Source organism: Diceros bicornis, chromosome 26 (genome assembly GCF_020826845.1).
Source record: "Diceros bicornis minor isolate mBicDic1 chromosome 26, mDicBic1.mat.cur, whole genome shotgun sequence".
Classification (NCBI taxonomy): Eukaryota; Metazoa; Chordata; class Mammalia; order Perissodactyla; family Rhinocerotidae; genus Diceros; species Diceros bicornis.
The window spans coordinates 45319461-45346673 of NC_080765.1; the positions used below are offsets into that span (position 1 = coordinate 45319461).

At 54.0% G+C, this 27213-nt stretch overlaps 1 protein-coding gene, 1 long non-coding RNA gene, 2 other non-coding genes and 1 pseudogene across 6 annotated transcripts; 1 reads left to right on the forward strand and 4 right to left on the reverse strand.

Moving 5' to 3' along the window:
- Positions 1-69: 69 nt before the first annotated feature.
- Positions 70-8603, forward strand: LOC131422732 (uncharacterized). The gene is made up of 4 exons (XR_009224138.1): positions 70-153; positions 694-877; positions 7204-7395; positions 8185-8603. It is a non-coding gene; the product is annotated as an uncharacterized LOC131422732 (long non-coding RNA).
- LOC131422731 (60S ribosome subunit biogenesis protein NIP7 homolog) lies at positions 5724-6334 on the reverse strand (annotated as a pseudogene).
- Positions 8604-11183: 2580 nt separating the features above from the next.
- On the reverse strand, positions 11184-11256 carry TRNAR-CCU (transfer RNA arginine (anticodon CCU)). The gene has a single exon. It is a non-coding gene; the product is annotated as a tRNA-Arg (tRNA).
- A 1585-nt stretch (positions 11257-12841) lies between these two features.
- TRNAR-CCG (transfer RNA arginine (anticodon CCG)) lies at positions 12842-12914 on the reverse strand. Its single transcript has one exon. It is a non-coding gene; the product is annotated as a tRNA-Arg (tRNA).
- A 7403-nt stretch (positions 12915-20317) lies between these two features.
- On the reverse strand, positions 20318-26392 carry ZNF213 (zinc finger protein 213). 3 transcript variants are annotated; one of them, XM_058570207.1, is made up of 6 exons: positions 26162-26392; positions 24493-25005; positions 23644-23767; positions 23341-23414; positions 23003-23126; positions 20318-21864 (listed from the first exon to the last, which is right to left on the reverse strand). In XM_058570207.1, the coding sequence occupies exons 2-6, from the start codon at positions 24889-24891 to the stop codon at positions 21215-21217; spliced, it is 1371 nt and encodes a 456-aa protein (XP_058426190.1). In that variant the 5' UTR covers positions 24892-25005; positions 26162-26392; the 3' UTR covers positions 20318-21214. The 3 variants fall into 3 exon arrangements, with proteins under 3 accessions (XP_058426190.1, XP_058426192.1, XP_058426191.1); XM_058570209.1 differs by lacking the exon at positions 26162-26392 and adding an exon at positions 25898-26153; XM_058570208.1 differs by lacking the exon at positions 26162-26392 and having other exon boundaries at positions 24493-26153.
- Between the last annotated feature and the right edge of the window lie 821 nt (positions 26393-27213).

Sequence of the window (27213 nt, forward strand, 5' to 3'; positions counted from 1 at the left end):
GGACCCGCAGAGCCGGCCTCCCCCGAGCACCGCGGCCCCGCCCCCGCACAGGGCCGCCCAGCCCCGAGCGCAGGCTCTGAGCTCCTCCGGGAGGCCGAGCAGCTAGAGGAGGCGGCAGGTGACAAGGCGGAGAGGGGAATCCGTGTGGCCCGGGTGAGCGTGGAGGTCTCTCGTGGTGGACCCTAGCCCAGAAATTTCCCCCAATGTGGGCCCCAGTCCAAGACCCCGAAAATGCCGCCTCCCAACCGGCCAGCCCGGGCGAGCCTCCATCACCTCCGGGTCCCGCGCAGATCCCGAGGCTCCTATCCAGCCCCCTCGGCCTGAGGCCGGCCCCGGAAGACCCTCGCAGCTCTAGGATCCCGATGCAGGGGTCAGAACTGGGGTCGGGGCTCACTTCTTCCCAAACGGGCAGCTGCTCGAACGCTCCAAACTGTCCTTCCCTCTTGCCCTGGCGAGGGATCCAGGATCCACCTGGGAAGGAAGGTCTCCCTGGCTTGTCCCGGCCGCAGGTCCCCGGAGCCTTCGCGATTTGCTTCATGCTGCCGGCCCTGAAAAGGGCTGAGGGTTTGAAAACGAGGGACCCTCCATGATTGGAGCCCGGCACCTTCCACACCCTTAGCGAGCATCCCACCGCTTTCCTTACTGGCCATCTCTAGTGACACTCGTCCCCGTGCCCTTGCCCCGACTTTACAGCTCCCTGAGTTGCTGGGGCCTCACAGACCCACAAACGGACAGCAGACAGGGGCCTGGCAGGCCCTGGCTCCCTGTTGAAAGGACCCGCGAATTCAACGCTCCAGCGCCCGGGGTGCCGCGTGCCCAGGATCCAATTTCAGGACAGCGAAGTTCTGGAGAACTCCAAGCTGCCTGCGGAGGAGGGGTGAGCCGCGTCCGCCCGGTTAGTTCAGTCGGTGGAGCATGAGACTCTTAATGTCAGGGCCGTGGGTTTGAGCCCCACGCTAGGCGTGGGTTTTGTCCCGAATGTCCTACAACGAAACGGAGGTGAGTAGGTCCATATATGTAAACTCAGCCTCCGCCCCGACAAAAGGAATCTGCCGCTGGTCCGGGGAGACCCGAATGCGGCGACTTCCAATTTCACCGGAGCACCCTGCTTTTGTCTCATTGTTTTGTTAAATATTTTGTAATTTAAAAAACTTGAAATTTACACAAAAGTTCCAGATACAGAACAAAGAGTGGTCGGGAGCCTCTCTGAGGGGTTTCCCCTCTAGGGACTTCCTCGAAATTCCCACGATCTGATACCAGCAGGCGCTAACCGGGCCAAGTCAGGAATATGGGCCAATGTACGACTCGAACTCCCTGCTTATGAGCTCGAACAACAGAGGAGAGCGACAGTAGACGACTTGGGAGCGGATTTTCAGCCAAAGGTGGAACCTCCCTAACTCTGACCCTGAACAGGGATCTACGTGGGGTCCCATCTGTATCCAGGGGTGCTCCCCCCAGCACCCCTGCCTCCTCCAACAATTGTGTGTCCCCGCCTACGCCCAGCACAGCTTTCCTCCCTCGTGGGACAGAGACGCTGCAGGGAAGGGGGCCCCTCATCTACGTCCAGCCCTGTCCTGGCCCCACCCCCCTTCCTAAGGTAGAAAGGAACTCGTGGGATACTCCCGGTAGAGGTTAGGCGTCCCCGCTCCCGCGAGAAGCAAGCATGCGGGAAGTGTGGGCTCTTTTCTGGGGATAGGGTAGGAGAGGAAAAGGGTTAGTGATGCTGGCCCTGAGGCTCCGCATCTGTGAGTCACGATGTCGGGTCGTCTGGATGTCTGAGTCTCCAGGGGTCTATTCCTCCGGATGTCCCTGCAGCTCCCGCACTCAGCCACCCTCGTCCTGGCTCCATGCCAGAGAAAACCGAGGCTTCCACACCTTGGGGTGGGGGGTTGGGGGTTGGAGAGGACTGGGGAGTGGGGAGGTGCCTGCCAGCTCCATCTTGATACCTGGGCCCCGGGCACTCTACTCGTGCAAAAGAAACTGTATTTATCACAGTTCTCCAGAGAAACAGAACATATATATATATATATATATATATATATATATATATATATATATATGGAAAGAGAGAGAGAGAGAGAGAAAGGGAGAGAAACTGATTTTAAGGAATTGGCTCACAGGATTGGACTGGAAAGTGAATATGCAGGGTAGGCCTACAGGCTGGAAATTTCAGCAAGAGTCAATGTTGTAGTCTTGAGTCGGGAGGTAGTCAGAGGCAGAATGCCTTCCTCTTGGTGGGAACCTCAGTCTTTTCTCTTAAGACCTTCAATCACACTATGGAGGGGGACCTGCTTTACTCAAGTCTACTGATTTAAGTGTTAATCACATCTAAAAAGATCTTCATAGCAACATCTAGACTGGTGTTTGACCAAACATTGGGCACCATAGCCTGGCCAAGTTGGCACATAAAATTAACCATCACAGGGTCCTATCAAGTACTGGGCTTCTGGGGCCGGCCCCGTAGCTTAGCGGTTAAGTGCATGCCCTCCGCCGCTGGCGGCCTGGGTTCGGATCCCGGGCGTGCACCAACACACCGCCTCTCTGGCCATGCTGAGGTCGTGTCCCACATACAGCAACTAGAAGGATGTGCAGCTATGACATACAACTATCTACTGGGGCTTTGGGGGAAAGATAAACAAATAAATAAAATTAAAAGTACTGGGCTTCTTTCTTAGTCGGAGACGCAAGGTACAAGAGCTTACCTTCTACTTCAGGTATGTCCCAGTATGCGCCAGACCAGAGAACAGTCTCTCTCAAGCTTCTGAAAGGTGCTCGCGCCTCCCCTCACCCGCGCATGTCTTATTGCCTTGCTACATGCATTTTCTCCAGGCACCGACAAGATACAGAGTCAGCTGGAGGGTTTTCACTCTGATACTGAAGGACCATTCATGTGTGCCTGTATCCCTGGCCCTTCTAATCCCTTCCCGCACAGTTTGCCATGCATTTCTGGCAACTCTGCTTCATTTAATGCTTTTTCCATGCTTCCGAGAGCTGTGGCAGCAGTGTATTATAACCAATTTGAGGGACCCTTGCCAGGGTGTTAAGTCCTGTGCCACAGAAGAGTGTCCCATATTGATCATCTCCCCCTTTCCCAGCTTTTCATTCTCCCCACCCTGATCCAGGGCCCCCAGGATCTGCTCCAGGCAAACTCTTCTGGTTACTGCTGACATCTCCTCCAGGCCCTACAGCTCCTTTGGGTGATGATTCCTCTCCTCCCTCAAGCAGTCCCAGTACTGTCCCAGCTGAGTCAGGCTGAGATGCAACCCTAGAATTTGGTCCGGTGGCCTGGAGGGGAAGTAGGAGCAGGTCCTGCCGAGAGCAGACCTTGTCTTGTAAGGTGCCTGTCTCATCTGAGGTTCTTCAGAGTCTTTAGGTGAGGGGGTGGAGACCCGGGCCCAGAGAGCTCGAGGTTCTCAATGCATCTACCCAGATATCCCCATTCCAAGTCTCAGGACCCCACTTCTTCCCTATGGACACCCTGACACTGCCAGCAGAGATTCGCTGAGGTTGAGAATTCAACTTGGTCTCAAGCTCTGCTGCTTTCACACTCAGGCCCTGAGCCTGGTCTTCAACTTCATCCGCCCGTCAGCTGTAGATGTGGGTTGCTTTCAACACTGCCAAGGTGGCCTCTGATTTTCACACTGCTTTGAATTGGTGATTAGTTGACCCCAGCCTGTCATTTTTTTGTTTCAATGCATTAAAGACACTCAACAACAGCCACATAATTCCACAGTCCTTACAACAACCATTTCCACTGTCTTTGAAATGTCAGAGCTACGGGACAAGCGCAGCTCATGTCCCTCGTCCTCTAGTCCATCCCAGTTCAACATGGGTGAAAGTCTTAATAATTACATGGCTCCCGCATGCTAGGGTCTCTCAAAACTCTACCTACTGTATTGTTTCTTTTGGGAGCTCTGGGGGTGATTTCTGTGCACCCAAAAGAACGCTTGGAGGCTTCTTTGAAAATTAATATTTTATTTCCTAAAAACAAAAACCAAACCTTTAGTCCTTCCTTAAGCTTTCAACTTTTACTTTCAAATCTTACTATCCTATTCATAAGCCTAGAAAGCTTTAACAGTTATGTTTAATGACCTCTGAATAACACAAGGTCCCTCTGACAAATTTAATTAACTAAACATCCTCATACATGGCAGAGCGTTGCAAAGCACTTTGATAGTCTCAAATAACAAATAAAAACTTCCCAATTACTAAAAAATTCCTATAAATCAAATAAATGAAATTTGTTAATGTGTTGAACCTGAAGTTCTCTTCAGTGATCCCCATACTGGATATCAACTAAGATTTCATCTTAAAGCTACACACCTAAATCCATTACTTAATTATATATTTTATTTTATTTTATTTTTTGTAGTTGAAAATGTTTTATTTTTAGAAATGTCACCTTTGGAATTTAAAATAAGCAGTATATTCGTTAAAGAAATTGTTTTACAATACAGGTAGTTTTTAAAAATTTGTCTGAAATCTTTTTCATTTTTAAAAAATATTTTAATAATTCTAAAAATAATTTTGGGAGGCATGGGGAAGGATGGAGGAGTTGAATTATTTCAGGGTCTCTGATTAGTGCTTTTTGTCTAGTCCAGTCAGGTAAGTAAAGGTTCATAAGAGAAATTATGTTTTAGGAAATCAAAGTTATGAAAATGACATTTGGGGGGCCGGCCTGGTGGCGCAAGTGGTTAAGTGCGCGTGCTCCACTTCGGCAGCCCGGGGTTCGCAGGTTTGGGTCCCAGGCGCACACCGACTCACCTCTTGGTAAGCCATGCTGTGGCAGTGTCCCATATAAAGTAGAGGAAGATGGGCACAGATGTTAGCCCAGGGCCACTCTTCCTCAAGGAAAAAAAAAAAGGGGAGGATTGGCATCGGATGTTAGCTCAGGGCTAGTCCTCTTCACCAAAAAAAAAAAGAAAAGGAAAAAGAAAATAATATTCGGCCTGGGATCATACCATCCAAGGAAAAAGAAAAGATCAAGGGGAAAAAAAGCTTGTAAAAATCAAGATAATATAATCAAACTATACTCATAAGATCCTACTCTTAGTAATAGAAACACTCAGTATATGCAATATGAGAATAATTTTTACCATTTATTCAACACCAGTCATTTGTCAGGGACTGTGCTAGGTGCTTTACAATCATGATTTCTGATTTTAAAAACCATTCTTAGGTGGATAATTAACACTGCTTTTTGAAACAGAAGAAGAAAATAAAGCTTATTAAAGTTTAATGACTCATCTAAGGCCATGGAGCTGGTAGGTATCAGAATTGGGGTTCGAATCCAAGTTTTTCTTCCACACCACATAGCACCTACCATATAGAAAATTAGCAGAACAAATTGTTCTTATTATTTTATCCAAATTTCATTTGTATAATCCCAGACATGGCCTGCTATTCTATCTTTCACAGTACTAACAAATAACTAAGAAAATTCATTGTGTTCCTATCGTGTGTTTGGAAAACAGTGTTATCACAGACAACAATAAGCTATTATTGTCCTCAGTTCCAATGATTCAGAACCTGTTACTCAAAACAAGAAGCCCTCTGATTCAAATATAAAACACAGTATTCTATTTAATCACAAAGATCTGAAACCCCATTTTTGAGCCATTTCTGTGTATAAGAATCCAGCCTGCAATCGTTCATAATAGAAGATTAAACTAAGAAGTCCCTGAAGCAGTCGCAGTGTTGACAAAATTCAGCCTGATGGTGGAGCCTACACAGACGCAGGAAACAAAGCTAGGCCCTTCCACACAGCCATAAGTCCATGCGATGATTTCGTTTTAAGTCAATGTCTCTTCATGCCGCACATATTCCCCAATGTCTGCTTGATGAAATACCACAATGACCATGGGGTCTACTTTCCTGCAGTCTTGTGTAGACCTTGCCGCCACCCCAAAACCCAAAGGGATGTCTGCCATGGAGTACACCACCCCTCCCTGGTGCTGAGAAGTATTTTCAGTGATCCGACCCAGTCCAGATTTCAACACATGGTTCCCATACAGGAAGGACTGCTCTGCTCCAGGGTTTAGCCACACTTTATAATTGGCATAGGGTGCAAGGTAATCCAGAGCTGTGATATGCAGTTGGAACTTGTGGGTCTTAGTGAATTTTCCAAAGAAGGTCCCCAGCAACACCAGCTTGTCACCAGAGATATTAGCGGCCAACTTCTGATCCTCGCACTCACGTAGTATACCTGGTCGCTGTGCAGCCTGAAACTGTAGGTGCCGTTGGGCCAGTCGATCAGCAGCTGAAGAGTCTCCACGATGTATTTTGCTACCTTCTCAAACATTACACGCATCTCCTCTTCAGTCAAAGGCCACATTTTCCCACTGGGTTGGAACACGGGATCCTCGTGCCTCCTCGATTATATATTTTAAATTGGAGTTACAAAACTGTCTCTCTGACATGTTAAATTATCTAAAATGTTACAGGAATGTAAAATACCCGTGCATATGGCATTCCTTTCTTTTTTAACCACTTTGAAGAATAATTACAGTACAATAGACTGCTTACACTGAAACATGTACAATTTGACCAGTTTTGACATATAGACACATCCAGTGAAACCATCACTGTAATCAAGATAACGCACATTCCCACTATCCCCAAGAGTTTCCTAGTGCCTCTTTCCGATTCCTTCCTCCCTCCATCCCCATCCTCAGGCAATCACTCCTGCTTTCTCTCACTATAGATTAGTTTGCATAATCTAGAATTTTATGGAAATGACAGATTCTTTTTCAACACAATTACTAATACTATTGTTTTAATTCTCTTAAATATTTCTACACCCAATTCTGACGCTTAAAGGAAGTAAAAGATATCTACACACACACATAAATGACAATAACATGCAAAGAACTGAAAGTATTCTCTTATGCCAACTAGGAACAATGATACCATCCTACATCATTTTGGTATAAGAAACCGAGCTCCGACTAGAGATTTTCATGGGGATGCTTCCTGGATTGAATTCTTGTTGGCGATACGGATGGGACCTCAAATTTCAATTTATAGTTGCCATGTTAGTGACTTCATAACTTCCAGAGAGGAGGGTTACAGAGTCCAGATCTTTGGATTTCAGTTATACACTTGCCTAATTGTTCTGTCTACCCACAGAAGTTTGTAACTCTGTCTTGAGATCCTTTGAATGGATTTTGCCCTTCTTTAGCTCTTAATTCGTATTCTGCTTAGATCTCAAGACTTTTGATGCTGTCAGACATCTGCAAGTTTCTCACGCGCTTTTTTGGCCTAGAGCTTCCACAGAGGACACAAGGATGAATCGGACTGAATTCCCGGGATCTCTGGATGCTGGGTCTGTGTGCGACACCCCGACTACTGATGTGAGGGCTACATAGCTTCATCTTCCTGAGTGGCAGTTAATAGGTAATGCTTTAACCTGGACAGAAAAATCAAGAAATGGAAATATAATCATGTTATTTGGAGAATTAAGGCATCAAAATGTTTCAAAGGGCTCCCCCTCTGGTGTCCAAAGCACACGGACCATCTGCTATTGGGTGTGCTCAACTGTCTCTGACAGGTTAAAGAAGTTGGAGATGTGGCCTCTGGGGAGGGAACTTAGTAGTCAGGGTTCAGGAGGAAGTAAGGGACTTACTTTAGCCCTTGAGAACCTTTTTTACTCCTCGAGGTTTTGTTTTGGTTTTTTTTTATTTTCCTTTTTTTGTTTCTGAATTTTTTTTTTGAGGAAACATCGATTTATATTATATAAATTTCAGGTGTACATCATTAAAAAAAACTCTACCTACTTCCAGTGATGTGGCCCTTAGTGTCAGGCAGCTAGCAGGTGATTCAACTTTAGAATCCCATTCTTAGAGGCGGGTTCCAGCAGTTTTAGGACACGCTGCCTAGAACCAAGCCTGAGACGGGGATTTTGGAGTAATCAGTCCATTAAGGGAACATTCTCCAGAGGCATCTGTAAAGTGGGGGAAGCAGGACAGGGCAGGTGTGCCACTTATTAAACGCGTATCTCTCAGATTCACACCAGTCCTACACCCTGCTTAGCGATACTCTGCTTTGCCAGCTGATCCGTGTTAAGTTTTGCTGATAGGAGGCGCTAGAGAGCCTGAAAGCCTGGCGGAGGAAGAAGGGCCTCACTACTTCCTGTTTGTTTCCTGGTCCTACCTACCGTGTCGCCTCACTTTTTTATCATTCCAGAAATAGCCACTGAATCCAGTTTCAAGTTTCCCCAGCAGTCCCAGAACCAGCCTCGTCACCCTCATGAGAGACATCAGCGTGAGAGGGCTGAGGCTCCCTGCTCGGAAGCTGCCTTCCAGTCCCGCGGGCCCCGCCGCTGAGCTCGGAGACACCCACGCGGGCTTCAGAGATCTGCTTTAAGCTCCATAAGGCCCTTCCCCAGCTTCTAACTTTTAATAACCCAACCTCTCCCCTCGGCTCCCTGCCCCATGGGGGCGGCTCTTTCTCGTGGTCCCTTTCTGCCTTCTCAACGGCCTCATTAACTGCTCTTTATGCTTAATCGTTTTCCATTAGTATGTTAAAATAATGGATGGGTTTTCTTTTTTCCTCCAGCTTTATTGAGGTATAATCGACAAATAAAAATCGTATGTATTGAAGGTGTACAATGTGATGATTTTATATATGTATACATTGTGAAATGATTACCACAATCAAGCTAATTAACATATCCATCACCTCACATAGTTACCGTGTGTGTGTGTGTGTGGTGAGAACATTTGATCTCTCAGCAAATTTCAAGTACACAATCCGGTATTATTAACTGTCATCACCATGCTGTGTATTAGATCCCAGAACGTATTCATCTTATGACTGAAAGTTTGTACCCTTTTACCAACCAGTCCCCATTTCCCCCATCCCCAATGGATGGGTTTTCTGACTGCTGCCTGGGCCCTGATGTGGTAATGAATTTGGGCTTGAACGCAATGCTGATGGGAGATAGGATGCTGGTAATTCATGGCACACAGTGGCATCATGAGCAAGCCAAGTATCACCTTGTTGATTATGATGAAGTGCTGACTGAAGCAGGGCCCTGGAGGACCACGTGCCTGCTGCCTTTGACTGTTGGTGGCAGTAAAGGTGACTACAAGGACTGTGGCATGGAAAGGATTCTTCTGAGTACACCAGTTTGCTTGCAGAAAAAAAAATGACAAGATTAGGGCTTTAAACTTTCAGCCTAAGTCATGTTCAGAGACCCAGGGACATTTTATGGCAGCCATAGAATAATCTTGTAGCTGCAGGGCTGATACTGTTAAAGATCAAACAAGTAATTGAATTATGCATGTCACAGAATAACAAGGTAAGTTGAGTTCACAGCCTGAGAAAATTTTTCATGTGGAAGAAATGGCATTGATTATGAGGAAGTGGAGCCAAAAACTGGGGACACCTGGGTGGGCTCAGACAAAGTTGAGAATCTTGAACCCCTGAGTCTCTTGGCGCCTCCTTGCCAGCAAAAGCAGCCCATCCACTGGTATCCGAGGAGAGCAGCCTTCCTCTGTTTGAATATCCTGTAATAAAATCACCCGGAGCAGTTGTCTTTCAAGGGGATGCCAGTTCTCCTCAAAGCCCACACCAACCACCCTTGGCGCCATAACTACAGTCAGATCAGCATGCTGCAGGGAACAAGTACAAAGGCTGACCCTGGAGGACAGGCTTATACGCCAAAAGAATTGCAACTTTTGTTCATTTATGCCAGCAGAAACCTAGGGAATATGTATGGGAATGGTTCTAAGGGTGTTAAAGTAAGGAGAATGGGATATGATTTTTGCATCTGGTGCATTTATTGATCTGGGTGCACTTCCCAGAAAGCCTGTATTTAACATGTTATCTCGTACAGCTGAGTGTGGCTTTACCAGGATTCTTGGCTGGTTGGCTTAGCATTGAACTCAGTGGGGGCCTATGTTTAATGAGACTGAGCTGTGAGAACGTCCCTGGCATCAGGTAGAGAAAGGAATCCAAAGACTTAGCGAGATGGAGATGCTGGACGGGATCTATCACATGTGATGTGCACACCACCACCCCACCAAGAGGACCCAGGGGACACTCCCTTCAATGAGGCACTGAGAAACATTGGTGAGGGAAGCACTAGCATCCTTGGATAGCTCTGTGGACCCCATTCTCTGCAGCCCACGTGTGATAGTGGGAGATACTGCAATGAGACGAGGTCCCTGATTTCAGTAGGGGTGATGGGGCCCTAGATGTTCAGGAAAGTGGGGGAGGTAAGGCCGGAGCTGGAGGAACAGAAGAGTCTCATTCATGGTTTCTAAAGGCAAAAGAGAACTATGTTTTTCAGTGGACACATGACACAGCTCCAGCGGTCATCCCCTCTATGGGCAGGTGGCATAGGAGGCTTCTGCTTTTACTCTACACCGTGTCCAGTTTGGAAGGTTTTTACCTCGAGGATGAAGACATGTATTGCATGGATTAAAAAAAAAGAAAACTTCATTATGGATTATTTCAAACATTCACTAAAGCAGAGAAAATAGTATAATGTGCCCTCATGTCCCTTAGCTTAAGCAATTATCAACTCATAGATAGGCTTGTTTTGTCTATACCTCCATCCAGGCCACTATATTTTTTCCAGCTTTATTAAAGTATAATTGACAAATAAAACTATTTATATTTAAAGTGTACAATGCGAGGATTTGATACATGTATACATTGTGAAATACTTACCACAGTCAAGTTAATTAACACATCCATCAGCTCACGGTCACTTTTTGTGTGTGTGTGGTGAGAAGGCTTCAGATTTACTCTCTTAGCAAATTTCAAGTATACAATCCAGTATTATTAACTATAGTCACCACCTGGCCCATTATTTGAAAGCAAACCAGTTGTCGTATAATTTAATCTCTAAATAAGTGGATGTGTTTACAAAAGATAAGGTTTTTAAAAATATATGCAACCACAGTTAACACATCTAGAAAAACAAACAATTATTCCTTTATATCATCAAGTAGAATGGATAGTTATTAAAATAGTGTCAGGCATGCAAGCACTCTTTTCTGAAAGCTGAAAATGTGCCCTCCTTACCAGAAGATAGGCCTCACTGGCTTTAGCTTAGGGCTGCGTCTGGATAACCTCCTTCATTTGCTTGCCCTACTGGGGAAGGTAGCCTTAGAGTTTCACTACACTTTTTCCCACTTCTCCTCCTTGGAAGGGGTCCAAAAGTCTAGCCTCTGTACCCCGGGTGGGACTCGAACCCACAATCCCTGGCTTAGGAGGCCAATGCCTTATCCATTAGGCCACCGGGGCTGACAAGTGACCTGTTGCAATGGTATTAGACCAGTCTCTCAGTCACCTCTCCGAAGTTCCTGCAGATTACGCCCAGCCTCCCGGCCCCATGCCGGCCTCTCTCCGGCCCCTTGACATCCGTATTCGGCCTGTGCTCCCGCTCAGATCTCGCCCGCTCTTGAGCATCCTCGGACCCCAAAGAGGCCGCTCACAAGCGGATGAAGCTCAAAGACCTGGGGCAGCAGGTGTCAACTCGCCTCGTTGGACTTGGGGATTATGAGCCTCGCTTAGGGTGCAGGAGGTTCGGGGATCAAATCCCGGGCGAGACCTTTCCCCTCTTTTTAGGGGAATCCGGGTCCGGGGATAACTACCAGCCAGAAGGCGTTTGCGATGCAAAATGTGGGAGCGGAAGGGAGAGGGGACCAGCCGGGCGCCTGGGAAAAGGGCCAGTCCCTGTCCGCACGCTTCTCCCCACATTGCCCTTAGACCGAAAGTGTTACCTGGGCCCAGGTCTCCGAGGGTTTTAGCGGAGCCCAGCGGCCTTAGGTTTTTGTCCCAAGGAACCTCCATAATGCCTCTGTATCCGCCCCGCTAGAGCATGAGACTCTAATATCAGAGAATCCAGCGTTTATTTTCCTACCATAAGATGAATGTTCTTTCTCATGTTTAAAATGTTTATCTTAATGAAGTTTTTCTTCTTTATATTTATGAGCCCTTAGTAAATCACTAAAACACCACAAAAACGATCAAGGAGAAAATGACACTCCGCGTGACCGCAGGTCACCTGCGCCCACCGCCCGGGGTACACGCTCAGCTGACACCTCCCCCCCCACCCCCCGGTTATCCTGGGAGAGGAGGTCCCATCATCTTGGTCATTCCGCTTAGCCAGAATCCCTTGGAGAGAACTCGGTTGTGCAGGGATAGACATTTTTTCAGGGAAAAATGGTGATTCAATCCTGGGCATATTCTTTATATTTAAATTTTTAAATACACATTCACACTAGTTATTTAAGGGTACACTCTCATTGCAAGAAATAGAAATAATCTATTAGATTTTTAAAACTTTTTATTGTAGTATATATATAATATTCAATTTGTCATTTTAACCATCTTTAAACGTACAATTCAGTGGCATCAGTTACAGTCACAGTATTGTGCAACCATCACCACTATTTCCAAATCTTTCTCATCACAATAATTATATTTTAAAATGCATCTGTCTTCTGACCCTCTTGGGGCAACTCCCCTACCCGCACCCCGCTTCCCCCCAACAGTCCAATCCCTCATCTGTCACAGTTCTCATTGTCTAAACTATAATTCATGTAGCCAGTCCCCAATTGGCTCCCGGAACTCGCGGCCGGTGCCTTCACGCTCCGTAGTCCGCACGGGTCCGGCCAGTGTTGGTCCCCGCAGTGCCCTCGGGGTCGCCCCAGGTGCAGTCCTAGCGCTGGGTCCCGAGCTCCACGGGTGCAGGCGCACGGCTGCGTGCCAAGGGCCAGAGGGTGGGGCGCGCGGTTGGCACCGCCCGACGGTCCTAGGCTCGTGTAGGGCGCAGTCTAGAGAGGGGGAAAATTTTTAAGCGGAGGGAGAAAAACATACGCTGCAGCGACCACGAAGGGACTCGAACCCTCAATCTTCTGATCCGGAATCAGACGCCTTATCCATTAGGCCACGCGGCCCCGCGGCTAACAATTACGCAGCTTTTCTCATAGAGCTTGTCCAGGAGACTGCAGCGTGGCGGCCACGCAGAGTACCCTAATACGCATGCTCACAGCGGCGAGGAACCCCGCCTCCTGGGCTCCGTGTGGGCGGGGCTCCGAGTGGGGCCCCAGGCGCCGGACTGAGGGCCGGCGGCTAGGCGAGGACTGTTCGCGCGGGCCTGTGAACGAGAGTTCGAGCCCCGGGGAGGCTACCTAGGCCCCTCCTGCTCCGAGAAGACCCTTGGGATCTCCTCCTCCATGTGTCCCCGGCCCGCGTTGGGTCAGGAGCTGCGCACCGCTCCTCCAGCGCCTGTGCTTCCCCCATCACAGCACCGCCAAGCCTGCAGTGCTCTGTTCCAGTCTTGCGACCCCAGACCGGCCTCTGAGCGCCGTGAAGGTGGGGCCACGTCTCCTGCATCTCCATGGCCCAGCGCGGGGTGCAGGTGGGGCGCGTGTGCTAGCAGAGCGCTGTGGACCCTGGGCTGGCCCGTCTCAACATCTAGCCCAGCCCAGCCCATGTTGGCAGCCCTGGCCTCTTATGCGCCCTCATGAAGTGCCGGGCACCTCGCATACATTGTCTCTCTTATTGTCGCACCTCCCTGAGAACAGGCACTGTTTACGTGTACAACGACCGTCAACGGACGTTTATTGCATGCCCACTAAGCGCCGGCTCCCCTGCCGGGATGCCCCGTTTACAGGTGAGGAGACCGAGGAGTGGAGGGAGTCTGGTGGCGCTGGGCTGCGGCCCCACTGTCAGCACCATTTGGGTGGCCTCGGGCGCAGTCAGGCCTGCAGGCAGAGCCGGCGCCTCAGCGAGCTGCGGATCTCCAGGCAGGCCTTGCGGCGCTCGTCGGAGTCGGGACCCAGCACGTCCAGCTCACACACCCGCCGGTTCACCTGCGAGGACCACACTCAGTGCTGCCTTGACATCTCTGGGCCTCACGGGTCCCCAGGGGCCTAAGCGTAAGTGCCCCTGCTCCTCTCAGATGTGCCCCCCACCCAGCGGGAAAGGCTCCCCACCCGCACTAGTTCCCTCACCAGCCAGACCAGCCGCACTCCACCCCGTCCTCAGCCTGAGGGGCTTCAGTTCCCAGCCCGCCTGCGAAACTATTCAAACAAGCCAATCACCTCCTCCGGGGGCAACCAGGGGCACCCTACCCCTGCTACCACAAAGCCTGCAGCCCAAAGGCCCTGCCGGTTCACTGTTTCCGAGTGCAACCCCGAGTGGCCCAGCGTGGCATGTGGTGTGTGATTATATATAATATATATAATCATCCGCCAGCCGTGGGTTTATGTGGCTAATAACTGCTGTCCATCTCACCCGTCCAGTGCAGGTGTTGTGTGTTTGGCCATCTCTTACTACTGAGTGGGGGGATCCCTCCCTCCCCAACAGGGTGAATAGGAGGTGATCAGAACACCAGGGCTGGGGAGGACACATCTCCCCCTGTCACCACCCCCCAGCCCCCAACACACCTCAGTCAGCAGCTCCAGGAGATCTCCCGTGGGGTCAGTTCTGAGCACCTCCACCAGCGTCTGGATAAAGTCTGAGCCCTTCTCATCCCGATAGGCTACACAGCCTAGGCCAGGGGGGACCAGGGCCGGTGTGTCAGACTCAGGCCCCTACCCCCTGCTTTCCAATCCCCAGGGGCCTATTGTTGGAAGTGGGGGGCAGGCACACAGGATCCGGGGGAGCGGGAACCACTTGCTTCTGGAACAAGTTGTTGCTCAATATTTGCGGAGTGCATATATGATGGATTCAATATTGAACAAACATGCACTATGAACCTATGATGTGCCAGGCGTGGGCAGGGCCCTGAGGCAGACAGAACTGAACTGCCCTCATGGAACTTACAGCCTGGAAGGAAGGGTGCAGGTACAGTGCTTGGCACAGTCAGCCCTCAAGACGTGCTCACCAGCATTACTACTATTATAAATAATAAACATGGAAGGAAGATGGCTTCACTGCAACTGGGCTGCTGTCCCTGCACTCCACCCCCCAAGCCCTGGCTGCCCCTAAAGCCACTCCAGATCTCCAGCCAGGAGGCTGGGCTTCTTGATGACTGGGCCCCTTACCCTCGGCGGCTGCGTAGACCGTCAGGATGTCTGCTTGGTCGGGGCCCCCTGGAGTGGAGCCCCTGGAGGAGCTGCCTGTAAGAGGGATCAACTCCGTTTACCCAGCGTCCTGGGACTCCATCAGCCCCTCGGTCTCCCCAAGTCTGGCCCAAGGGCAGCACAGGGCAGTGGAGAGCGCAGGGCAGGCAAGACATGTTAGAGTTCAAATCTCAGCCCTGCTGCTTACCGGCTGTGTGACCTCAGAAAAGCTCTCACCTTCCTGACTCCAGGGTTGTTTCTAGGCTCAAATAGGAGAAGCAGCCCTTGGTTTTCAAAGCTCTTTGAGGTTTAGGAAGGTTTTCCTTCCCATTCTCTTGGCAAAGAGAGGACGGAGGTGGCAGCAGAACCCCAGCTCAGAGTCCTGGAAATGCTCCTCAGACAGCTCCCCCCCACCCTTGGCAGGGCTTTCCAGGTCCAGGCTCTGGAAAGAGGGCAGACGCACCTTGGGCATGGGCATAGATCTGGAGGACATCAGCGTGGGAGGAGGTGGCTGGTGGTGCCTGCAGCCAGCGCCAGAACCAGGGGAGAGCTGTGGGCCCCACACCAGTGTCCCTGTGCCCTGGAGGAGGGGACAGTCAGGTCGTTTCTCTCAGCAGATACCAGGGGGTGCCCCCAGGGCTCCAGACTCAAGCCCCCAGGGCTCCAGTGGAGGCCTGCCAGGCTGGAAATGTTCAGAGCCCTGAATGACAAGTGCTGAGGGTGAAGGGCTCGAGTTCACAGCCCTGACCTCTACGAGAGGCCAGGAGAGGGGGTAGGGAAAGGGCTGGTATGCAGGCTTCCTGGAGGAGGTGGGCAGCAAGTCCTGGGAGCCTGAGAAAGCTAGGGCAGGAGGAGGCAGGTGGGAGGCCAGGACCCAGCCGGGCCTCCAGGGTGGGCCCCAGGCCCTGCTCACCCCCACGGCAAGCCTGAAGCAGGAAGATCTTGGGGCGGCCCTGCAGGACCCCGCAGCAGCTCAGCTCCTGCACCAGTGCCTCTGGCTGCACCTCTTGCCCGTCAGCCCCCAGCAGCTGCCCCTGAGGCCCCCCATGGGCCATCAGGGCCACAAGGGCACAGCTCACAGGGCCCCTGTGGGCGTCCAGCCGTTCTCGGAACTGGGCGAGCTCCTCCTGGAAAGTCTGGGGTGGGATGGAGATTGAGGCCTGGGCCAGGGCCACTGTCTTCCTGGGACCTGGCAGGCCTCAAGGCAGGCTTCTCCAGCCCCCTGCCCACCCTACCTCCCACCTCCTGTCAGCCTCAGGCTCAGGGAGGAAGTGTTTTTTCTACCCCCCTTGCTGCATGGCCTGGCATGGCCTCATTGGGGTGACATGGGGGTCCAGCCTCCTGCAGTTGGTTTTCTGGCCCCTGCGAGGAAGCTGCACCAAAAAGTTAAGGGGTGAGAGAGGAGGGCAGTGAACTGACGGGTGTCTGGGAAGGAACCTGAGATGCTCCCAGGAAAAGCCTGAGGGTCCAGCTGGGCCTTGAGTGGGGGAGCAGAGAAACAGCCAGTGTGGGAGGCCGCAGGAGCCCTGGAGACTAGCTTCCAGAGGCAGGGAAGTGGGTTCCCAATGCATGCAGCAGGGAGGATGGAGGCTAGACTTGGGGGTGCACTTCTCGCCCACGATGGGTGGAGAAGTGCCAAGGGTCGAGGAGAGGAGAGGAGAGTCCCAAGGGTCAGGAGGTGGGGGTGCCTTCAGAGCACCACCAGAAGTGCTGGGCTTCCACTCACCTGGGCTGTAGGGTCTGTCCTCAGGGTGGTCTCAAAGCCCAGGGCCTGGCACAGGTCCCCCAGTGCCTCCACGTCGTGCTGGGCCCCAGACCGGCCCTGGATCACGGCCAGGAGAAGGGCGGCCTTGGCCCCGGATAGGTCATACTGAGCACTGGGGCCAGGTACTGGCTACAGACAGGGTTAAGGTACACTCAGAGCCATCTGAGGACCTCCCAGCTCCTCGCCTCCCCCATCTTGGGTCTCCCTGAGCCTCTGTCCCACTGGCAACTGCTGCCACAGACCCCACCCCGTCCCGCTCACCTCACGCTCCCAGGGCTCCACGTTCCCCAGGCACAGCGCCCCCCGCAGGGAGCTCCGCAGGACTGGGCAGTAGGTGGCCCCTGAGGACTCTTCAGCTGTCCTGCAGAATACCTGGCGAGGGGCCAGAGGACCCCTCAGGAGGCTGCTCCATGGGGGCGTGGGAGGGGGAGGGAACCAGGACCCTGGCTCCGGGGAATAGTTTGGTTGGGATCATGGCTACTACAGTTTCTTTGGGGTCCCCTGCCAAAACAGAGGCAGAAGGAGATAGGAAAGAGGAGGAGGGCATGAGGGGGTTTCTGGCTCAGGCTCAAGGTCATGGGTTTCCCTGGGTATGGATAGCCTCAAGTGGACAGTGGCCATTCCATTAACCACCAACCCTTCATCTTTTAGGGGAGGTCACCAGGCTGGGCTGAGCTGCGGCTCGGGGCCCACCCCTCACCTCCAGGGTCACCCAGGGGCCACCCAACTGCCCGATGAGAACTTTGGGCCTCGGGACCAGATCTGAATCATTCTCAGCCCTCACCTCCAGGGACCCACAGTCTGACAGGACAATCACTGCCTAGGTGAGTGTGAACAGGAGTGGGCAGAAGTACAAGCGTCGACTCAGGGAGCCTGAGGAAGGGCAATGCTGACAGCCTGGAAGGGACTGTGTGAGGCTGGCCGGGACAACAGTGAGGGCATGCCAAGCTGACGAACAGCTTGGGCAAAGGCATGGAGTTGTGAAGACCCTGGAGTGTATAGGGGACCCTGAGTGGGTTGTGAGGAAGGGGACAGGTGGGGGCAGGAGGCGAGGCCCCTGGCTAACACCACTTGTGTAGACAATGAAGGTTTTGTAGAATGAATGGGTGGGGAGCATGTGAATGAATTGAACTGTGTGACGGGTTCAGGAGAGCACAGCAAGGCCAGGGGAGGTGACCGGCAGTAGCCCCCCTCCCTAGGACTCCCTGTCCAGGGCCCCCACCTCCGTCAGCAGCTGCAGCAGGGACCAGTGAGGACAGCGGCCACAGAGCTCGCCCAGGCCAGTGAGGAAGGCTCCAGGCTCGGGGACAGCTGGGTGGAGAAGCAGCACGTTGGCCTGGAAGGGAGGGTGTCGGCCTTCTCGCCCACCCTCCCTCACCCCTGCTTTGCCCTGCCCCACAACCAGGGGTCCCTGCCCTGCTCACTCACCCCCAGGAGCACTGGAGAGCAGCAGGAAGACTTTGGGGCAGCCCCGCAAGGCCCCACAGTGGCTCAGCTCCTGGACCAGCTGCTGTGGCTGCCTCAGCTGCCCACTAGGGGCCACCAAGGCCACTAGGGCACAGCCCATAGGGCCCCCATGGGCATCCAGCTGCTTCCGGAACCCAGCCAGCTCCCCAAGGAAGCCCTAGGGCAAGAGTGAAGGCTGGGCCTCGGTCCAGGGAGGCCCCGGGTGGGGGTGGAGGCGGGAGGCGGACGAGGGCTCACCTGGACTGAGGCCTCCCTCCTCTGCCAGCTCTCAAAGCACAGGGCCCGGAACACGCCCTCCAGGACAGCCACTGTAGAGGCCGACACCTCAGGGCTGCTGAGAGTCAGGGCCACCCTTGGACCCTGCATGCTGTATTTCCCCTAGGGAGGCAAAGCCAGAGCTGGGCGGTGGGGCTCAGCTGGGAGCCAGGAGTGGGCTGGGCCAGGCAGTGCCTCCCACTACCTTTCTCCCCAGACTCTCCCGAGTGTTTGCCATCACTTCGGCCACCCGCAGGGTCCCAGCTACCAGGTAGGCCATGGGGGCCAGGTGGGCACTTCCTCTGAGCATGAAGCTCCTGCCCTGGCACCAGTGCCCCGGGTCCCAACCCTTGCCCTGTCCCTGAGCCGCGTCCTATCAGCTCTGTTTATGAGCTGAGCCGGACTCTGCCCCTCTCTGCTGGAACCCTGGGTCCTGGGCCCCACCCCCTGCTATTCCCTGACTTCAGCGGGCTACTTCCTGGCTGGCATTGACATGCCCCGCCTGAGCCAGGACCTGTGCCCAATGCTATTTTTAGCTCCTGGCCCACTTCCCATCTGATCTCGTTACACCTGTCTCCCTTCTGAGCCAGCCACCAGCACCAAAAAAGTCTGAGCACTTTCCTGCCCCCCCCACCCCGTCACTCCCTACTCATCCACGCCCGACGCCCACACACATGCACAGAGCAGCTGTGAGCACAAGGCTCCGGGGAGTGGTGAAGGGCGTGCCCCAGAGGCAGTAACCCCCAACCGGGGTCAGCTGTCCACAGTGAGACCCCGGCTGCCTCATCTGCAAAATGGGGTCCATTGCAGCAACCTCAGGATGATTGACTGTCAAATGGGGGGCTGGCTGAGGAAGGGCCCAGGAGGCAAAGAGGCTGGCATGCAGACCAAGGGACAGAACACCTTGTCTCAGCCACCGCCACTGCCCCTCAGGCGGGTCTGCTGAGGCTATCACCAGGTGAATCAGAAATGGCTCAGCAGGGGCGGAAAGAGCTCTGGCCTGCACCCACCACCTCCTCGAAGGCCCCAGCCTGCGGCCAGAGAGGGGAAGGGCCAGATGTCAAAGGCTGGGTGGGGAATGGGGGCCTTGCCCATTTTGACTCAGCAGCCCTCTCTCCGTAAGGGATTTGAGCACAGGGACCAAGCTCTGAGTTCAGGATCCCCTACAAGCAGCGTGTGCATACACCCCCCTGCCCAGTCGCCCCATCTCCCAGCCTCTTTCCAACTTCACCAATGGGGAGAAAGGAGGTGGCCTGGTAAAGACCCCAAGTCCTGGGTCGGCCCCGTGGCTTAGCGGTTAAGTGTGCGTGCTCCACTGCTGGCGGCCCTGGTTCGGATCCCGGGCGCGCACCGACGCACCGCTTGTCTGGCCATGCTGAGGCCGTGTCCCACATACAGCAACTAGAAGGATGTGCAGCTATGACATACAACTATCTACTGGGGCTTTGGGGGAAAAATAAATAAATAAAATTATAAAAAATAAAATAAAAAAATAAAGTATTCATAAAGACCTCAAGTCCTACTCAGCTCTCCCATTCTCCTGCTGGAGTAGGGAGGGATGCCACCAGCTGCCCCACCTTGAGCTGTCCCCAGACCAGGGCAGGCACTGGCTGACACAAGAGAATGAGAGTCCTGAGGCTCGTGGCCGCCCTTTGGGGCCCAGCCGACCTGGAAGCCAAGCATGTAGCTCCACCTGGTGACCACACAGCATCACATGCCGCCACAGCTACCACGCCAAGAGGCAGAGGGTATGCATTCCAGGTCTCCCCACCCAGCAGCCACCTAGAGAACATAACAACCTGGAGGCAGTTTCCACATTTATTCAAACCCTTCAGCTGCCCTTTTGAGGCCAGCTGGGTCGAGCTCCTTTGGAGGGCCTGTGGTCTGTCCCTGTGAATGCCGACCTGCAGACGATGCAGGCGACACATGGAATGCAGTGCCTAAGAAGTCAGCACCAACGTGCTGACGAAGTGCTAGTGTTAAGTACCATAAACCCCATGCCTCTGGAGGAGTGGGGAGCAGCATGCCTCCGCTAGCCCTGGTCTGCACGGTCAGCCTCTTGTCCCTGGAGCCACCACGACCCTCACCAGACTGGTAGGGGGTAGCTCTCAGGGACTCACCAGGGAAGCAAGTTTGCAGAGAGTGGAAGCAGACAGCTTCCAGGTCACCAAGACAGGGAAGAGTGGTCATGGCCTAGAAATGGGAGGGGTGGAGGCCAGAAAGCCCCCGTAGCCATGCCCAGGACCCAGATGCTCACAGGTGTGGGGTGACTGACCCTCCCAGAGCCCAGCAGTGCCCTGGGGGTCAAGGCCTGTCCTCCACTCCCACTGGAAGGCACAGGTTGGCAGAGCAGAGGGCCTGGCCCACACACCCAGTGGAGAACACAGGTAACAAAGAGCCTCAGGGCAAGCAAGGCTGAGGGAGGTTCCTGGACAGGGACCCCAGGCCCTGCCCGAGTCCTCACACTTCCCAGCTGCCCTGGCCTCTCTCCCACTTTAATGCCACTGGCCCAGAAGGTGTTGGGGCTCCAGGAGCCAGAGGGCAAGAGAAACCCTTGGAGCAGGAAGAGAGTGGCGCTGAGGTCATAGCGGATTTCCATTCCAGGTTGCAGGGCAGAGCAGGGCAGGCAGCCGGGAAGGTGGAGAATTCCCGAGCGGGAGGGAAGAGGTCGTGCTGGGGAGACACCCCCTCGCTCTGGCCCTCACCCCACGGGCTGGGCCATCTTGGCGTGCAGGCTCTGGTGGGCAATGAGGTGGGCGCGCTGCTTGAAGCTCTTGTCGCATTCGCCGCAGCCGAAGGGTCGCTCGCCTGTGTGCACGCGCCGGTGATCCAGCAGGTAGGAGCGCAGCGAGAAGCTCTTGCCGCAGTCGCTGCAGCCGAAGGGCTTCTCGCCGGTGTGGATGCGCTGGTGGTCGGCCAGGTAGGCGCTGCGGCTGAAGCTCTTGCCGCACTCGGAGCACGAGAAGGGCTTCTGGCCCGTGTGCACACCCTGGTGGCGCACCAGGTCCGAGGAGCTGCGGAAGCTCTTCTCGCACTCCTGGCACTTGTGCGGCTTCTCGCCCGTGTGTGTGCGCTGGTGGCGTGCCAGGTCAGAGCCCCAGCGGAAGCGCTTGCCGCACTGGCCGCAGCTGTGCGGCTTCTCTGCCACCAGGTCCCGGAACTGACGCCGGCGCGTGGGCGGCCGCCCCCGCCGCGCCCCCACCGCCCGCCCTGGGGCCATCCCCGGCCGGGCCTCGCTTTCCCAGGCCTCGGCCTCCACAGGGCTCCAGGACACAGTCACGTCGCCGCCGGCCTGGACCTGGAGCGCCTCCTCAGGCCGGGATCGCTCGCTTTGGCTCCTAAGCCCCAAACCTGCAAGCAGAGAGAAGGCGGCCGCTTCAGTCCCACTTGGTTCTGGGGCCAGAGCTGAGCTGGCAGAAACAGGGCTCAGGGGCAAGCGCCTTGGCTGTCCCTCAGACAGCCGGGGCTCCAACAGAGCCCAGCGCAGCTTCCTCGTCCACACAACGGCGACATGGCAAAATGCCGTGGGGAAGCCCATCAGAGGCGCGGCAAGGAGCCAGCAGGCTGATCCTGCTGCATGGGCACTTACGAGTCACACACCTGTGCCACAGGGGCCTCGGGTGCCACACGGGGGTCCCACGTCTCACGCTCTGAACCCTGGCTATTCAAACTCTCAAACTGAAGAGCTTCAGGTAAAGGCTGTAAGTTATCCAAACTCACACTATCCACAGCAAAAACTGAGGAACCACATGGGTTCAGCTGAGGTGGTTCCTCTCACTACACAAGCTCTCCTTCTCCAAACCCAAGAAAAAACAGATTCAGATCAGGAGGAATCCTGGCCCGTCCCATTGGGCTGTGGGGATTAAATGAGATGATCTCCAAATAGTGCTCAGGAAGGCCCTGGCTTGGAGAGGGACTCCAGGGAGTGTGGCCTCTACTGAGCTGGGCCCAGGCCTCCTGGCGACGCAATAGGTGTTTTCACACTTCTCCATGTGGCAGGCTAAGGAACCTCACAACCACTGTCTGCACTAACCTCACAACCACTGTCTGCACTGAGGCCTGGCTCTGTCCCTCCAGCGTCCCGCCACCTCTGTGAGTGCCAGGTTCCTCGACTGTTGTAAAACAGGGACAACATGTCTATGCCCCAGGTTGTGAAGATCACATGAGAAAATGTCCATACAAGTGCTCAGCACAGTGCCAGCATGTCGCATGCACCCGTCACAAATTAACACACGCTTATAGGCAGAGAAAAATGAACGTTAACACAAAAGAGAAATCACCTGGCGCTCTTGAAGGGAGGGGGGGGAAAGCCTATCCTGGAACCTGCTAAGGAGCGGGTGGGAAGGCAGACTGAGGATTCCAGCAGGACATGCAGGAGTGTGTGGCCTGCCTGCACCCACTCTCTGCTGCTGGGACCCCCAAGGAGGCTGCAGCCTCTAGCTCAGAAGAGCCAAGGACCCCAAGGGTCCCAGCTGCACCCACTGCTTACCCAGGGCAACGTTCCGGGTGTTTTCCCGCTTTATGTCCCAGAAGAGATCCCTCTGAGCAGGGTCTAGGGACCCCCATTCTTCCTGGGAGAAATAGAAGGGAATGTCTCCAAACGTCACAGGTACCTGGAATGAGATGAGAAAACCCAGCTCAGGGCTGCCTTGCTCAGGACTCCCCAGGCAACCGTGGCGGGGACAGGAAGGGGGTTGGGATAGGGACCAGGATGGGTCCAGGCAGAAGCAGGATGGATGGAAGAGGCCTTGATGAGAAGGCAAGACCCATTTTAGGGACCCAACAGCGCTGAGGGCCCCAGAAGGGACAAAGAGACTGGTAACTCACATGGACGCCAGAGGCCAAGCAGGTGTCCGTCGCCTCTCTGGCACTCCCCTCTTTAAGAAGAGCAGGAAACTGGGCTGAAAGAAAAGAACGGAGCCTCAGAGAGGCCTGCCCAGGCTGGAAGTGAGACCTCACACACTCTCCTGCCCGTGACGCACACACACACACGTGCACAACTACGTGGGTGCGCACACACAGGCACCTAGGCTTACGGGACAGAAATATCCTTCCTGCTACCCTTAGGGGAACACCCAGGAAGGAGCCAGGTCCCAGCCCAGTCACTCTGCAGCCTACAAGCTTACTCACCACCATGGCTGTGCTGCTCCCAGCGTACAGACGGCCAGCTTCGTGCCCCCACCTTCGGAGGAGGCCCCTTGGCCTGGGATCCTTGGACTGCAGCCTCGGGTTCCACTTCCTCTGAGGGCACATCCTGTGCAGGAACCACAACATGCTTGTCAGCACCGACACCAGACCGGGGAGACAGAGTTTAATCCCTGGGAAGGAGACACAGGACACGACCCTCAGGATGCTGGGGTGTGGGGAAGGAGATCAATATGGGGCCCCAGGAAAGTCCAGAGGAGAATGTGACACGAGGCAACGCTGTGTGCTCAAGGCCACTCCTTGATCAGGCACAAGGCTAGAACCAGCCCCCAAAGGCCAGAATCACAGAGCTAGTTTGCAAGGGGACGTGGGGGGGACCTTCCTGTCGAGGGCAGAACCCCACACCCCAGCAACACCCCAGCCCCAGATGCTTCCAGCGTCAAGGACCCAACACCCCACAAGACAGTGTAGCGGACAGCTCTACCTTCTCACACCCTCTCTGGTCCTCTCATTAGGCATATCACTGTATCTCCAGGGCCTGGCCTAGAGCAGAACATGAATAAACATTTGCAGAACCTGTGTAGAGCTAAAGCCTGCCTTCCTGGAACATGCCCACTTCGGTCCTGCTGCCGCCCTTCAAAGCTACCAGAAAGAAACCAGATTCATTTGGACAGGGTTTTTCAGAAAGACAACACCTGTTATGACGTGCTCCTGTGGACGCTCCCTCCGGCTATGTCCCTACCACCCCTGGAGGCCTCTTCTTGATGGAGATGGCCACCTCTCTTCAGCCCAGGTGCCATCCAGGTGCCCCTGAATGTGGGAGAGGCCCCTCACCTGTGGCCAAGCTTTCACTGGCCTCTTCCGCAGGTCCTCCACCAAGGCGACGGCTTCCTCACCGCTCCCTGGGCACTGCTCACGCACCCAGCCCTGGACGTCCCCAGGCAGCACACTCAGGAACTGCTCCAGCACCAGCAGCTCCAGGATCTGCTCCTTGGTGTGCAGCTCGGGCCGCAGCCAGCGGCAGCAGAGCTCCCAAAGCTGGCTGAAGGCCTCATGAGGCCCGCCTGCATCCCCATAGCAGAACTGCCGGAAGCGCTGGCGGCAGGCCTCAGAATCCCTGCTGTCCTCTTGCTGGGCAGAGTCCTGCTCCCAGGAGGAATCTTCCACCTTCACGATCAGAAGCCCTTCTCCCTCCCCAGGGGTCTGGTCTTGCGGCTCCGGGGGGGCTGCCATTCCCCTACCCTAAGGCTCAGGGCTGGTCGGCCTCAGCCTGGGCCTGAGAGCCTGCCCTTCAGTCTCCAAGAGGGATCTCCTGTGGCAGCTGGGCTGGCATCTGGACACACACGCCTGGGGAAAGAACAAAACAGCAGGAGGGAGCAGTACATGAGCAAATGCCAGCTTGGAGAGACACCTGGGGACTCCAGCTCCCATCCTGTGGTGGCCCTGAAGCCTTTTTTAGGGTCTCCTGTAATACGTTGCTCATGTGACTCTCCTACCAATACAGGTCCACAGCCTCTTATCCTCAGCAATAAAATCCAAAACTCCCAGGTTTTCACCACCTGAGCTTCTATGTATGAGCCTACTTATAAGCTCCATTTATCCCACTTAAAGTAAATGTTCATGTTTTTATGGCCACAATATTAATGCATTTGCTTAGCTTATAAAAATTCATCAAGCTGTATTTACAATGTATATTTCTGTACATATATTATACTTCAATTAAAAAAATTTAATTAATGCATTTGATTACTGAGTGTTGCCCCAGAATCTACCGGCGGTGTCACTTGACATACCATATGAGCACTTGTACTATCTTTCTCAAATATGAAAACTTCTGAATTCCAAAACACATCTGGCCCTCGGGGCGTCCGCAAAGGGCTCACAGACACCATCTTAAACCATCTATCCACAAGTACATATGAATGTATAGCACATATTTATACCTTACTGCTATTTCTCACAACAGTTCTGAAAAGTATTTTAGAGTTTTCTTTAATTGCTTTTTGTTTCAAGAAGAAAAGTGATACAAACCATTATAATAAAAAAGAGGGAATTTAAAACACAAATACATAGAAGAGAAACTCTCCCTTCCACACTGCAGCTGCACCTCCATCAACGGTCTGACATATGACCTCCCAGACCTTTCCCTGTGCATTTAGTGATAATGTATCTATAGAAGCGAAAAGAATAAAAGTGCTTTGTGCGTGTTTTTACATAAATGAGGTCTTACTGCACATACTATTTTGTAACTTGCGTTTCCACCTGACAAAGCTTCTTGGCTAGCCGCTCTGGGAGATACAACGGTATGGAGGTGCGCCAGTTTCTTTACCAATACCCGAGGGAGGGAGACAGTCAGGTTGTTGCCAATTCTTCTCACTACACACTAAACACTTTCTTTACTTTATTCTTCTCCTGCTCACAACACCCCTGAAAGGTACGCGCTCCATTCTCACTCTCCAGTGACCGAGGCGGCGGCTCGGCTGAGAGACAGCCAGGGACTCACCAGGGTCGCTCAGCAGGACGCGGCAAGCGGGAACGCGGCCCCAGCCGGAGCCTCGCGCTGCGCGGGGCTGAGAGGCGGAGGGACGCACAACGGGTGCAGGCGCCCCAGGCTGCCCTCGGCACTTCCAAACAGTGCACGCCCCCTTCGGCCTCTGCCTCGGGGCGCCAGCCTGGGCCACCTGGCGCCCCGCGCTCGATCTCCGAGCCCAGCGGCCCGCGTCGCCAGTCCCGCCCCCGGGAAACACCGCCCACAGTCGCCTAGGCGTTCCCAGTTCCGCCGCCAAGTCCCGGCGCCGGAACTTCGCGCGGGGCTCGTCGGGCAACGCATGCGCCAACGCAAACGCTCTGATCTACACAACCCAGAAGGCCGTTCGCCCATTAAGCCTGCCTTCTCCCTGACGGATGACCAATGAACGGGGAGAATTCCCAGGGCTGGCCAATCAGAAGACAGCGACGCCTTGCGCGTCAACACCCATACCCTCGGGCGGGTGGTTTGCGCCTGGACTCGCGCTGTTCCCCTCTGTCTAGTGTCATGTTTAGAGCTGTCTGCTCTCTTGGTTCCTGTTTGGCAAGAAACGGAAGCTAAGGCTGGCCTGGTGGGAAGAGACGGCGGCTGACCTAGCCGCGAGTGGAGCGCCTGCTCCTCGGAGGGGATGCGCTGGGACGGACTTTTCCTTCTGCCCCCGGCTCTTTTCTCCCAAGAGTGGGTCGAGGACCGAGGGTGCCGCGCGGCCCAGCAGCTGGAGCGCGGCCCAGCAGCTGGAGCTCGGCCCTGAGAGAGTCGTTTCCAGCCTTGTGGGACCCGCCCTCGCCCTTCACCTTCGTCTTTAGCCGCTCCAAGCGGGGCGCGGAGTTTCCTGGTAGATACAGTCCAGTGAGGGGCGCGGAGCCTCCTGCGGCGATTCTCCGTCCCTGAGCGTCGGCTGGAGTCGCTCAGAGGGACGCGGCAGGCGGGGACAGTGACCCCGGGGAGCTCTGCGCTCTCCCACCAGCAGCGTCGTCTCGGGGGCGGCGGGGGTCCCAGGGCCGGGGAGAGTGTAGAGCAGGTGGACC

Bases quoted from the DNA above. Each gene is read 5' to 3' on its own strand.
- ZNF213 (XM_058570207.1), bottom strand. From the start codon at position 24,891: ATGGCAGCCCCCCCGGAGCCGCAAGACCAGACCCCTGGGGAGGGAGAA. The intron at 23,768-24,492 runs GTGAGGGGCCTC...GTTCCTGCACAG, and splicing joins CAGTGAAAGCTTGGCCACAG to GATGTGCCCTCAGAGGAAGT. The intron at 23,127-23,340 runs GTGAGTTACCAG...ATCTCATTCCAG, and splicing joins GCTTGGCCTCTGGCGTCCAT to GTACCTGTGACGTTTGGAGA.